This window comes from Dermacentor silvarum, chromosome 9 (genome assembly GCF_013339745.2).
Source record: "Dermacentor silvarum isolate Dsil-2018 chromosome 9, BIME_Dsil_1.4, whole genome shotgun sequence".
In the NCBI taxonomy this organism is placed as follows: Eukaryota; Metazoa; Arthropoda; class Arachnida; order Ixodida; family Ixodidae; genus Dermacentor; species Dermacentor silvarum.
Genome location: NC_051162.1, coordinates 17,518,389 through 17,533,272, shown reverse-complemented (window position 1 = coordinate 17,533,272; position 14,884 = coordinate 17,518,389). Strand labels below are relative to the sequence as shown.

At 48.2% G+C, this 14,884-nt stretch overlaps 1 protein-coding gene across 1 annotated transcript in view; it reads right to left on the bottom strand.

The window, feature by feature from the left end:
- LOC119463461 (probable cytochrome P450 301a1, mitochondrial) overlaps positions 1-14,884 on the bottom strand; it is a 129,338-nt gene that overhangs the window by 75,562 nt on the left and 38,892 nt on the right. Inside the window, exon 2 of the mRNA XM_049655222.1 lies at positions 754-991. Within this exon, the coding sequence (XP_049511179.1) occupies positions 754-991 (238 nt within the window). The remainder of the gene's footprint in view (positions 1-753; positions 992-14,884) is intronic.

Sequence of the window (14,884 nt, the reverse complement as noted above, 5' to 3'; positions counted from 1 at the left end):
ACAGACTGTACAACTGCGCCCGTACGGTTTCCCAATGTTCCGTTTTTGCCGCGGTTCTGCCTGAGATGCAGCAGGCAGGTACGAACTTCTGCATCTCGCGAAGAGTGCCCAAGCGCACCCGCAACCTGGCGTCTATAGCTTAAAGAAAATGAAGAACCCTGTAAGCAGGGATCTTTAGAGGTGCTTCGCTTTGCAACGTAGTAGCAGTGGTTTAAGAAAATTCCAAGCAAAGATAGCTGAAAAGCGACCCTAGCACTCGAAGAACGCGAACTCATATCGCGACAAGTAGCTAGAGTAGAGCGCCCTCACACGCGGCAGGGTTATGGTTTCATTACAACTGGCGCGTTGCAGGGAATCATTTGTTAAGTTAGCCTGTGAACCTACAAACATTAGTTGACTTGTGCTAAGAAATCAAGGCATATTCTTTCAACATAATTTTTTAGTGCTTGAAGATATTGGTATTGCTTCAGCAACGACACTTTGGTGACCCCGATGGCGTTAACCTAGTGGAACAACAGGATAATGTAGAAGCCAAAAAATCTTAGTTCCGAGTCATTTTTTGAGCGAGATAACATTGCTGCTTATATCCATTACCATTTTACGTGTTTTCGAATTGTGCTTCAAGACTGGTCGGCTGGTACATTGTTGTGTCACAATCTTGGAGCTTACTTTAGCATAACAAAGAACAAATGAAAATGTCATTGTTCTATTATTGCTACAGAAGGAATTGGAGGAATCAGCTAATGTTCTTACAAATTTAGGATGCCCTCGTTGGCAAAGTACTCCTTCCTGTCTGTGTGGTACAGCTTGAACGGCAGTGCTCCCATGCGGTATGGTGTCCTTCCCTCCTCTTGGTACAAAGTCCGAATGTCATCCGCGCTGAAGAGATGAACCAGGACTCGCCTTCCAGGAATTTGCTCCCCTACGACGGGCCCGTACCGCTGGTACATATCCCACGCAGCTTCGTTCAGTTTCCTGATGTTGTATCTGCCTGCGGTGCACAGATACAATGTAAAGTTCAATATCTTCAAAAGCTCTGTTACCATATGCCACTTTAGTCTGCGTCTATTGCGGTGATTCTTTTCGTTAAACGACATGTTAAGAACAAATGAACGTTGGCAAAAGATTGTTATGAGACCTCGGGATATTTTATCAATGGCCGACTCTTGCATGTACCTTGAATCTTGGATACCAGCAAGAGTGCATTTTGGGAGATGCCTTGTGCATAGTAATGTAACGCTCGTCACTCTATGCGTAGATTGTCTTCGAACATTGCCTTAGGCATGAAAGTGAGTTTTCTTACAAGAAGCTTATCTGAAAACGACTCCAGAATTTACTCGCATTTACTGCGTCTCCACGAGCTTTTGGTGGACTGAGATCTCAGTGGCAAGTTGCTCAGACGTCAAGCAGTGTCAAACGCACACGTATGCAAATTGCTATAAATCATTCGTATTTTGCCAACCAGTCGCAGGAGATATCACTAACAATGGCCCGACATCGAACCACTTCCTAGCAACTAACGATTACACAATCATAAGCAGAAAATGCCGCCGTGACGACGTGAATACAGAGGGAGGTTTCGAATAGAGAATATGGTGCTCAAACAAGCGACTGCTTTGCATTTGCAGTCTGGCCCGCCGTGAAGGTACTTTAGCTTAGGGTTCCCGGCTTGGGTTAGCCTCACGCGGATAAAATAGATCTGTTTCATAGAGGAACGAAGAGAACGCTATCGGGGGAGTTTCGCTAAGGTAAGGACCAGCTAGCTATACTAAGGTAGGTACAGAAGCCAAGAGTTGAAAGTTACGAAAACGAGATGCAAAAATAGTGAAGGAAGTATGCATCGAAAAACGAGACCCACAGCAACTCTCGAAGCATTCCTTGTAGTCTGCGTGTTCCTAACCTTAATCAGAGCAAAACAAGCAGAATGTTAGCCTGAAATACTTAACGAAAGTGCCAAATACATCCGAAATCTACCAACCTTACTTCACGAGTTTTCTCCAGAGTTGACTTACGCAGACGCCTGTTGCAGTGTCTCTGCAGAATAAATTTTCCGCTTGCCACTGTCCGCCCCCTCGCTCCTTTGCTGACCGCAGTTGCAATACACAAAACGGCGCTTATTGAACTCCGCGTCTTACGGGCCACCCTTTCTTGTGAAAAGCACCGGTGCAAGCTCGCAGATGGAATTGACGGTTGCGCTAACTGGCATTGCATAACTCTTCAGGGTGAAATAGCGCTAAATATCGCGGATGATGCAGTAGACAACTAAAATATACTCGCGAGCAGAACACATTATTGAAGGGTCTCTCCGATTTGGTTGCACTTGCTGAAATAGCTGCCTGAGAGTACAGTCCCAGTTCAGGAAGTTCAAGTGCAGCGCCGACTCTAGCGCAGCACGTTTGCTTGCAAATGAATAGAAATGGGCATGAATTTCTGGCGACTCTGCACGTCTCGCGTGTTTGGCGAATATCGTTGGCATCGTTATGGTCGTAGCATCTTTTGTCGTCGCCACAGCGTTCTCCGGGCGTACGCTGCTCCCATGGTTCGAGATATGCTTTGCGTTTAATTGTGCTATTCACACGCCGATGGTCGGGCTCTGTGACCAGCCGGCGTTTGCTTAGACGCGGCCGCGTCTGCTTAGTGGTCTGCGACAACTTTCGTCTCCTTGAAGAGAAGCGTGAAGCGCTAACCATTGACAGTGGTGCCAATGAACAAACGTAGAAGTAAATTTGGACAGATGGTATTTCCGGGCAAGGGAACAAGCATTCACGATCGCCAATCAGCCTCTAGAGTCTGTAAAGGAGTACGTTTATCTAGGTTAATCACTCACAGCGGACCCTGATAATGTGAAAGAAATTTACAGACGAATAAATTGGGTTGGAGTGCATACAGCAGGCATTGCCAAATCCTGACTGGGAGGTTTTCGCTGTCGTTGAAAAGAAAAGTGTACAATCATTGCATTCTACCGCTGCTAACATATGGGGCAGAAACTTGGAGGCTAACAAAGAAGCTCGAGAACAAGTTAAGGACCGCACAAAGAGCGATGGAACGAAAACTCTTAGGACTAACGTTAAGAGACAGGAAGAGAGCGGTGTGGATCAGAGAACAAATGGGGATAGCCGATATTGTAGTTGACGTTAAGCGGAAGAAATGGAGCTCGGCAGGCCATTAAATGCGTAGGATGGATAACCGGTGGACCATTAGGGTTACAGAATGGGTACCAAGAGAAGGGAAGCGCAGGCGAGGTCGGCAGAAAAGCAAGGTGGGGTGACTGAAGTTAGGAAATTTGCAGGCGCAAGTTGGAATACACAAGCGCCAGACAGGGGTAACTGGAGATCGCAGGGAGAGGCCTTCGTCCTGCAGTGGACATAAATATAAGCTGATGACGTAGATGATGATTTCTGGGCCAACAGCCCTGACAGCGTGCGCAACGGCGAGAAGCAGGACGAAAGCCATCTGATAGAAGCTCACTGCGTGCACAGTGTGACGCCCAAATAATTTTGTTCGCCTGTGGCTTCGTAAACGCAACCGTTTCCTTGTTCTAGAATCGAGTCGCTGGTCATGCGGACAGCAAGAACATTTCGCTGAACACCGTTGAGAAACATTCACGCAGAAACTGCTCTGGGAGTTGTCCAAGTATGTATAGGCATTTTTCCACTTGCTCGCGCTCGTTCCATTGTCACTGCCATGGAGGAAGTAAAAATATAGGAGGGAGCATTACGTCACGCAGCCAGCGTTGACAAGCGAACGCTTCGTGTTGCCAGCAGTGGTGGCCCAATACGTGACCTCTTGCGTCGAGACCAAGGAGAATCGAGATTTGCCGAGACGTTTGGTTACCGGTAGCTTTTATTCGGTGCGCGCTCAGCCTGCAGCTGCTCACGTGCAGGAAGGAAAAAGATTTTTCCTTGTTTTTTTTCCTCAGTTTTGTTTTTGTTTATTTTAAGAGTTTCAAATGGTTTAAATGGGTATTGAAAGAAAACATGAACCGGGAGTACTAAAAGCTACCGCGCGCTCTGACGTATCCTCCATGCTCTGACGTTTTCACCCCGTGTTGGGCCACCACACCACAGTCGGCGTCAATAGCGTTGCGGTAGGCTCCCTCCTATCTTTTTCCTACCTCCATGGTCGCTGCATTTTCTTCATCCGACTCTCGTCACGCCATTTTCACTATACACTCGTCGCCATCCCTTTGTCGTCATGTCGCTGTCATGCAATTATCACTGCATAATCGCAATACATTCGTTGTTGTACCTTCGTCAGGATCTCGTCCCGTAATTTCGACATCCAACTGTCTGCATGGCGTCGTCGTCATACCATTTTCGTCGTTCATCGATGTCGTGCTTGTAATTCTATCGTAATCATGTCGTTGTCATTCAAACGTGATAATGCTGTCGTTGACGCGCCGTGGTCGTCATTGCGTCGTCATGCATACTTTGTGAATTGGACAAATGACATGTCGCATGCTATCAGCTGGCACAGCCATGGTGGTAACAGCCTTGTTGGAGCCATCAGTATATAAATACAGTCGGAAATTAATTTCGTCGCGGAGCTTCCCCACATGTGGTTAGAAAGTTTCCCTTATTGAAGGTATCTTTTAAAATAATGTGGAAGACGTCAAATCGTTTTCGGTTTTATAACATGGATTTTCAGGATTAGAGTGCAATTTCGAGAAATATGTGAAGCGTACACATTTATTTGCAGGTGGAGTGACCACAAATTCGATTATACATATAAACTTTGTGTAGAACTTGTTCTGAAGGCACCAGAGTCCAGATGAATACCTAAATGGTGAACGGGATCCAAAATAATCAATGCACTCGGAGCGGCAGAGTGATACACAGCGAGCGAAACTATAATGTGTTGCGGTACGCAAATTATGGTCGTAATAATCAACATAGCCAGGAAAATCTTTATTTCGTCAGCGTTAGGTGGGGTTCTTAGGCGTGGTTTCTCCAGGCGGGCCAGAGGGCCATCAAGCGATGTTTGATGGCGACCTTTTCAGTTCGTTCTATGGCGTGGAGTTGAGTGTTGAGGCCATAATTAATGAGCACCGCCTCCCATGCTTCAGGTGAGGGAGAGGTCATGAGGTTAGGAGGAGGCTTGTCCTCCTCGCAGTCCCATATTATGTGATTCCCCACAGTATCTACAGAGTGGGCTTACTTGGTCGGTGTATATGTGTGCATATATGTGCGGATTTTGCGTAAGAACACGCTGATTGGCCGATTACCCGGTGTGGGTATCTGCCGAAAGTATTAGAAGTATAATCAGCAACATACGGAGATCATCTCAAAGAGGTAGTTGGAGATGGTACGATGGAAGTGCACATTAAAAAAAATAGTGCGGTTGTGGCCTAAAGGTAATGGAGCATCGAGCTGCTGCGCCACAAGGCCGAGGTTATAGTTTCGCTGCAGGACGTGATTTACTTTAACGCGACAGTGTTAAAGGCCCCGTGTCGCAGAAAATCCGGCGTCGGCGTTGATGTCGGCGTCCGCGGCTGAAAAAATATTCCCGAGCTACCCCGACCGTACAGGCCCTCCGCGTGGCGCAAGGCGTTAGAGAACAAAAATTGAATTTCTCAATGTAAAATCCGTCCGAAAAATTGTGAAGTACGCCTTAACCAAAGCCTACCGAAATGATAGCATCGGATTGTAATTTTAATGAACGAGAAGACATAATTCTGTTATAAGGAAACTCAAACACAAACCCCTTTCCAGCATTTCTACCATGGAACAGCAGCGCGCCCGGGTCTTACTTGCAAGAACACCATCCAGATGGCGCTCGCATTTTTGCAGGTCAAACTGGCAGTTAGCCTGCCCAATGCGTTTTGGGCACGAGCGTGCCTCGGGGCAACAGCGAACATTTAATAAAATAATAAAGAAAGGTCCTAGGGCCTTCACATTTTGATGTGAGACAGCTAATATTGCCCCTGTAAAAATGTCTGCCCAGCAATGCATTGTGTTTAAAATTGAAGCCGACTTTGAGGGGATCGGTGTGAGCTTGGTCTTTGTAAGCTGGCTTTCCCAGGTTGGGTGATACATTGAAGCCTACTAATAAAGAAAAATGCGATGACAACGGGGCCGGATAACGCGAAGGCCGGCCCTTAAGCTTAAGCGTTCTCCAAATTTTTTTAAATGAATGCGAATACTCTCGGGAAGAACCAGCCAAGCGGCTGACCGACTGACCCAGGAAAAGCAATGAAATGGTAGGCAAATAAAGGTTCACTTTAAAAACGAGGCGAACACGGACCTTGCGCAAGGTCTTTGTTCGCGTCGTTTGCTATTGTTTCTTCCGTGTTTGTGCTCCTGTGTATAGCGCCATTTTATTTTGTAGCGGCTTTTGGAAAGTAGGAGGCGGAGAACATAGCAGTACGGGTGCTTGGTCGGGCGATTTGAAAGGCATGGTTGGTGTAATGAGATATGCACACATGAACTTGTGGAACAAGGCTACAGTAACAATTTGACGACGAATGCAAGAGTGTTTAGAGCAGAGTCTGTTTTTAAGAACGATACACTATATAGCACGAGTAAGACGTCTGAATAAACCGAGGGGCACGATTCCGTACTGCTTGAAGGACATTTCTCATATATTAATGATGATTCCAGATGGCAGAGAGATACTCAAAGTTCGAGCTGATAAGGGATCAGTAATCGAACAACATGGAGAGATGTGGCGTATGATGGAGATGACATTTTAAAAGCCTAGTGTTACTGATTGCAGATGTTACTACTATTGCTGGCAGAGAAGGTAATACAGCGCAGTAGACCAGGACGCAGACAAAGCCCGGTGACGAGTTTCTGACGCATTCGAGCAGTGCTGTCACCCCTATGAAAATTATCTAGATCTAGGAATTTTAGGCCTTGTTTGGGGAAGAGATGAATTCGTCCAAATCTAGGGAATGTTTGCCCTAAGATTCGGAGGATAGAAAAATTCAGAGCCGTGAGAAACCACTATATACTGGCACGCCTCGATGATTGAATCATGAAAGCGCTGACGCGTCGCTTTTTTTTTTAAATTTCTGTTACCGCAAATTACGTTCGAAATTGCATTGGAAATATGCCGTGATCGTACTGAAGCATAGTGAACGCATCTAATAAAGTGAACGGCAGGATGTGCATGCTCTAGGATCAGTAACAATGCACTGCTACTGTGCTTTTGCCGTTTTCGCGTCTACCTATGTTGTCGAATTCTGCGTACTTTGAAAGAAATATTTTTCTGCAACCAGTGAATCAAACTTATAGATTCCATGACACCAAACAAAGCAAGGCTAATCTCTGTGTAAGCGGACAAATATATATATAACGCCCAGCACGACTTGGCGGTTCTGGCGTCGAGAAGCCGACTATGCACATGTGTACTAAAATTAAACGAGGACCACCCATAGGCACAGTAACCTTGCATGAATGAATAAGGCCTTTATTTTAAGGAAGGGGACAGCTCTATGCCGCTGTTGGGGATTAGGTGGGAAATGAATGTGGGTTCCCGGATTGTTGGCTTAGGCACATCTTCATCTCAGTCTTCGATCTCCAGCTTTATGCAGACTCAGGTGCATGTTCAGTTCCGCCGCTCTCGCGCAGGCTGGTCGACCCCTTCTACACTACTCGAAACAAGCCAATTTGTCTGCCATATGTCGCAATGGCTTTCTGTGTTTCAGGGTTAGTTTGTATTCCGATTCCTAGTGTTCTAATGTCTCCGTGCAGTAAATGTTGAATGTTGGATCTCCCTTGTGAAAAAGCTGCACAGCGCCAAATGAGGTGTTGCAAGTCTGCTCTGCATGACTCCTGACAATGTGTGCATCGGGTATAAGTGTTCGCAATCGTAGCTTGTCTGGTTTGGTACCATTTGTCAAGTATGTGTGGTGTGTATGCAGCGTTGGCCATGACCTTGTTCAAAAAAACCTCTTCCGTGCGACTAAGCCCGCTCTTGTCAAACACATGTACTGGTGTAGCTTCTAACAGTCTCCGTTTACTATCTGCTTTTATTTTACTGCGAATGTAATGCATCAGTGCTCTGCTACGAGAGCCTTCGGCCAATATCTTTAGGTATAGATTTTGGTCCGCGGGGTTTGGCGAAGAAATGGAGTGTGGGGAGCTGTACATGTAATCGAGCCCACCCGCTTGCGCGGCAACTGCGTGAGCGGCTGCGTTTCCCCTATCCGTGCTGGTGTACCCCGGTGTCCATATGATTTCAACATTTGTCCCATTGTCTTTTATTCTCTTTAGCTTTTTTCTGGTGTCATTGGCCACAGCATCATCTGTCGTAGGCACCGTTAATTCGGTCACCGCTTCGTACGAGTCAGTAAGGATCCGATAACTATTTCGCACACTCTGCTCTACAATGTCTCCCATGTCAATGGGAATGGTGTTGACTGCTCCCCATATAGCTCAAAGTTTTGCATGCAAGGTTGCACCCCCGGGAAGTTGACATGTGTGATAGCCATTGTGTTGGGGTGCAGATGTGCTAACCCAGGCCATGCTTGCCATGTCGTTTTTGATTGCAGCGTCCGTGTAGATGTCAATGGTGTGCTGCGGCGTTCTTAGTTCCAATCTTTTTTTGAAATATTTTTCAAGCTTCGGCGTTTTGTCTGGCGATAGGGCGTTGTTGCCTCCGTATGCCCAGTGGTGCTTCCCATGGTGGCGTTATGGTCGCTTCCGCGGGCTCTGGCTTCGCATGAACTTTTTTATCCCATGCCATGATCTGTTTTCCCTGAGTCGTGTTTTCCAACCGGGATAGCATTCGAATTCGTGCTTCATTGATTATGTCCCGTATGGGTGGAATCGTTACCAGCTTGAGCAGGTCCTCGTTCCTCTTGTGCTTCGGTAGCCCAGTGATCGTACGGAGGGTGACCCTGTGTAACTTTTCGATATCGCCGAGGTCTCGTTCAGAGAATTCGTACACGGGTGCCCAGTAAAGAATCCTTCCAACCGCGACTGCTTTTGCAAGCGTTTGGCAGGCTTTCTCACGCGCTCCGCCATACTTGCTCGATATTCGTCTAACCATGTGTAATAGCGGTCTGCATTTTTCCTTTAGTATGCGAATCCATAGCTGGGGGCTCTTGCAGCTAGCAATCTGTGCTCAGAGGATCCTAATTTCTCCATTGGTCGACGTAATATTGCTTTGGCCTATGTGTAAAGTGATCTGCTCGTTTACATTGGTCGTTTTCTTTCCGCCTACGCTGATCAGTTCCATCTTCTCTGGTGAGAGTTACAGTTTGAGGTTATCTAAAGTGTTCCTAAGGCTCAGGATCGCTGCTTGCAGTTCAGTTTGCATGCTCTGCATGTCGGAATATACAGCCGCTTCCGTCCACATTGTTATATCATCGGCGTAAATAGTAAAACGGGCCGAAGTGTCTCGCTCAAGGCTTTCTGCCACCCGTGTCATGGCCAGATTGAATAGCATAGGTCCGAAGATGGAGCCCTGGGGCACTCCCCTATCCAAGTAGTAGGTCCTCGGACTCCATCCCGGCGCCTTGCCATGGAGTTGGATTGGTCTGCTTTGGAGGAAGCTACGGATCCAATTGTATGTTCTTTGGCTAGGGTACCTGGTTGCTAATTCCTGTAAGATGACCTCTTGTTTCACGTTATCGAATGCTTTACGCATATCGACTGCAAGAATATAGTCAGGCATCTGTTTGCGAGACTCGCGGTTGATCACTCTGCGGAGCAACCAGAGGCAGTCATGTGTGCCTATGTTCGGCCGAAAACCTGCCTGCGCAGGATGCAAACCCGGTTGTACATATTCGATGTAGTGCTGAATTCTTGTGTTGAGCATTCTTTCGATCATTTGCAGTCAGTTGGCGTTAGAGCTATGGGGCGTAGATTAGCTAGTTTCATGTGGTCTTTGCCCGGCTTCGGTATAGGGTAGATGAGAGAAAGCTTTAGTAAATCTGGCACTATTCCAGATGCCCAGGATTCATTGACAATTGTTAAGAGCCGTTCTTGAGCTTCATTGCTGAGGTTTCGAAGTTCTTGCTAAGTCACTCCATCGTGCCCTGGAGCTGCCTTCGTTTTGCCTTGTGCAAGGGCCGCTACGAGTTCACTCAGCGTAAAGGGCGTGTCTAGCTCCTCTTTCGCGTTTTCTATCGTGGCAGAAGGCAGCGGTTCCGGAGGCGCTTCGGCAGCATGTGGGAAGAAAGTGTGGATGACGCGGTCCTCCAGCATGGCAGGCTCTTCTCGCAAAAAGAGTTCCGTGAGAGGAGGCGCGCCTTTCTTTCTCCCAACAGGCTCCTTAAAATCTACCATAGCTTTTTAGACCGGGTTCCCGGCCATGCTTCGCGCACGTATTGTGCCACGTGTCTGCTTCGAGTTGTTGTTGGTATTCCTTGATGAGTCGGAATTGATGTTCAAGGCGCATTAGATCTTTGTGACGCTTTCCTTTATACCGGTACTGCTGTGTGAGGCGGTTGACCTTCCGCCATAGATTTGTAAGGTGCATATCCATGTGAGTTGTAGTGTCATTGCATGGGATAGTTTCCCTGGACTCCGGCCGTGCCTCCGCTATCATAGCGCCGAATTGATCAAAGTGCGCAAAAAAGTCGAAATTTCGAAATTGAGACTCGAAATTTTTTCCAGTCAAAAAACACAGTTTCTCTCCTTTCTCGGATCTTTTTGCTATTGAGCGTGATGATTATTGGTAAATGGTCGCTTTCCCATGTCGTCGATTCTACGTCCCATTGCCTTATGAGCCCTGGAGTGGCTAGTGTCATATCGGGCGTTGTGTCCTGTTGTCGCGCGTGTAGCCCTATGCGGGTTGGTGTTTCTGGTGTGTTGCATATGTCCAGAGTTGACATTTCTATTGCATCGTGCAGTATGCGTCCTCTTGGGTCAGCTTTGGCGTAGCCCCATGTTTGAGGCTTGGCGTTAAAGTCTCCCCCCACTAGAATGGGAAGGCCTCCAGCGTGTGCCTGCCCCTTACCGAGCCATTCGTAGGAGTCATTCCGGTGCTTGCCCGTTAGGGGTCGCGCAACTGCAACCACTGGCCGGTGCCCGCGCGGACATAGCTTAACTTCCACAATTTCTCTGAAATCATTACACAAATCTGGTATTTCCAGTTCCGTTGCGGTGCAATCATGTCTAACTAAAAGAGTAGCTTGGCCTTGCGCTTGTTGGTTTCCTTTGCCCTGGTGTAGTATTGTAGCCTGCTGAAAGGTTCGGTAACCTTGAATAGTGCACGGTCTCTTTGTCTCCTGTAGAAGCATGACACGGGGTTTGAATTTTTTAATTTGCTGTCTTAGTGTCGATACATTCTGCGTAAAACTTCGACAGTTCCATTGGACGCATATAGGCCTTGCTCTGTCATCTGTCATCTGCTGGCTTACGCCTTTTAGGGTTCATCATGTTGCTTCTGAATATTTCTCTAAATTCCCGTGAATATCGCTTGAATCTGAGTTTGTATTGCATTCGTGACTGTCTGAAATTCCTCTCGTAGGCGCTTTTCGAGGCGCTGGGCCTCAGTGTGTCTTTCCTGCCTTAGGATGCTCAGCATCTGCGCATACGCCGAGTCTTGAGCTGTGAGTGGTTTTGACACTGACGGTGCCTGGTTCTGCTGGGTCTGTGCAGGTCCTGCGTATGGCGGCTTTCTGGAGTTTGCCGTGATTTTCCGACTAATTGACCGCCCAACCCGACTGTTAGAACGCGTGCATTTTTCTCCGTCTGCCGGCGTCTCCGATTCACGTTGCCGTGGCGTTGGCGGTGGGGGCGTATCTCGTTGCTCTGGTGGTAGTCGTGCGAGTATTTGCTGCAGCATTACTCTGAACTGTTGATTTTCCTTTCTTAGTTTATTTATTTGTTGCTCATAGTGAGCGGATAGCGTGAGTTGTGTGGATGTTCCCGCCAGCACTTTATCAGTCCAGGTCACTGTCCTCTGACCTTCTTCTACGTTCTGCACGACTTTCTTAATGTCTTTCGGATCACGGCTAGGACATGCTGAGTTTAGCGATATGTAGCCCTGTTTCTGGCATGCGACACAGAATAGCTCTTCGTCGCATTCGTTGTCTTGAAGGTGTTTTCTACCACACTGCTTACAAACTTCGTCTGAAGGGCAATACTTGGCAATGTGTCCTAATCCGTGACAATTGTAGCAAGCTATAACCTTCGGTCTGTACTCATGCACCCTTGTGATCTCACAATCGAATACGAACCTGTTTGGGGGAGATTCCGTGTTAAATGTTAGCAGCAGCATGTTTGTCTTCCCGAGCAGACGTGCCTCTAGGATAGTTGCCGTCTCGCATCTCAAGTGATCCTTGATATATTCAATGGTCTGGCCGGGGCGCACCTTGATGACGCCCCGGCTGTTCCCCACCTTCTGTATTGGCGTTCTTTCAATTGTCACTTCACTTCATACGTACGAACGCGACCGCTCATTTTCTCAGCCAATCGTGTCAGCGGCGCAAGCCTCTTCGCGTGTTCTTCATCCCTGACGGTAACCTTTATGCAGTTCGCCGCAGGGTCGTAGCGGAAAATTGATAATTCTGCAAGTTCCCAACTTCTTGCCGTTATCTCTAGGGCTGCTGTTATAGCCTGCTTAGGTATGTCATGCACGTGTTCCTTGTTAAGTGGCCTGATCGAGACCGCAAAATAAGGTTGACTTACCAGTTCGAGGCGAAGCTGTTCGTGCTTGACTTTTCTGTTTGGTTTCCGCTTGCTGAAAAATGACCATTCTAGGCTTCCGTTGTTCTCGTTGTCTTCGTCGTTGCTATCATCGTTGTAGTCCTCGCTAGGATCTTGAATATCCATTTGGTCGTTCACTTGCGACTCCCTCCTTCTGGCCTCTTCCATCGAGGGACGTGCCACGGCGTCTTCGGCTACAGCGCGGCGTTCACTCGGCGTTTCGACGCTCTCAGCGCGCTTCGTTCGCCGCGTTGTCTGCATTTTGGAGGGGCTACTCTTCAACTTTTCGGCGTCTCTAAGCTGAGGTGAGCATGGAGCTCCCGTGCTGGGTCCACTTGAGTGCGAATGTTGCTGTGGTGGAGACATGATGTCGTGCTCACCTGGCCGGCCTCGCCGAGGCAGCACTCCGGCTGGGCCCAGACGTGGTTAGGCTTAGGTTAGCGGGTCGCCGTCGAAAATGTCCTCGTAGCCAGAAAAAAAAAACGTCAATTGGAGCCGTGAAAAAGCACACCACACTCACAGAAAGTACTCACAGAGCCATTGCTCAGTGTTTTACCACGTTGAATGATAGTTCCACGCAAGCTTAAAAGCAAACATCGAAGAGCCAAAGTAGAGTCCCAGTGATCAAAAGCTTATGAAGGTTACGGCGTAGAGGAAACTAATACACAAGACCTGCTATCCGCGTTCTTCACGGCAAATTATGTGTAAGCGCGTAAGCGTGGTGGTGCTACGTCAGTGCATGGCATGTGTGAAAAATCTATTAGACATGTTTTACATTGGTCTCCTGAAGGTGCACATTGTTTCGACAGTGCTACATCTTATAAAGGAGGTTCAGCGCTCATCGTCCGTGCAATTCAAATAATGTTCCGTGTTAATCATGCCCCAATTTTGTTGTCCGAACTTGCGTTGCATGTAGAGCATAGTATAAACATGATGGTGTGCTGTTCAATGCGTATAGCTTGAAGTAGAACGCTGTGTTCTTAACATAACAACTTGCACTGTGACATCATTGCAGCTATTTTATTATTGAAACATTTTAAGCGAGCTTAGGAATTAACCTAAACTATGAAATTTGCAGTCGATTTGCATAACACCAACAATTGTTTATCTCTACAGAACCGCGGATGTGGCACGCATGCTCAAAGCCAGAGCCGGGGACTTCGTGTCCGGCACGATTACGAACAAGTCCCTCAAATGGTTCCCCGCGCACGTCGGGGAGATTGTCACTAAAAAAGACAACAGCCGCGACAACAACAACAATACTAACGGCCGAAAACACACCGGCATCCCGCCCAACCACAACGAGCGTGCACATCTCGTGGCGAGGCAGCTTACCCGCCGCGATGCGATCATCCAGAGGACAGCCGCCGTTCTTGTGCTGGACCCCAGCGGAGCAGTTAACACCACAACCCAAATCCCGGTGGACGGAGCTGGGGGCCACGGGGACGCCGACCGCTATATCGAGGAGTTTCCGGCCTCGTACCGAGAGGTTCTTGAACACTACAGGAAATAACGTAGGAAATATCCACAACCCCACGGGCGGCTGGACAGGTCACAGGCAGTCGACCTGAGGCCGTTGCAGACGGGCACTTTCACCAACCCCTACCACCTGCACCGCCTGTGGCCCGCGCTGCACCCGTCGCCCGGCTGCCCGTGGTGCGAGCACGAACGGCTGATATGGCCCATATGCTTTGGGAATGCCAAAGCCATGAGGAAGAAGCACCAAGACGAAGGGGGAAGACAACAGCAGGACCCCTGAAGCAGGGCGCCTCGCTGAGAGATGGCAAGCCGCCCTCCTCAGCGAAGCACCCGAGGACCAGGAGTGGGCCGTCCAGCGGGCCAGGGCCATTGCCGAGAATCTCGAAAGATTTTTCTCCGGCGATGGACCCCTGGCAGCCTAGCCCCGAGGGCACCTACAGCCATAACTGTTGGACAAATAAAGTTTATTCCTATCCTTTCCTATCCTACCGAGAGAGAGAGAGAGAGAGAGAGAAACTTTTATGAATAAAATGAAATTTTAGGTCCCGTGGTTGGGGCCCCAAGTCCAGGGCTCCACTGGCACGAGCGATTCGCTGGGCTTGGTCCAGGAGAGCCAGTTGGCTGTCCTGGTCCTCGTCCGCAAGCCGCGTCTCCCACTGCCTGTTAAAATATTGTGTTTTTAGTAGTGTGGAGTTTATATGTTTCGGTCTGTTTGGGCATATCCACGTGATGTGCGGTAACGTTGGCGTGTCCCCGCACCACGGACATTCGTCAGTGTATCGTGCTTGGTGAATACGGCTAAG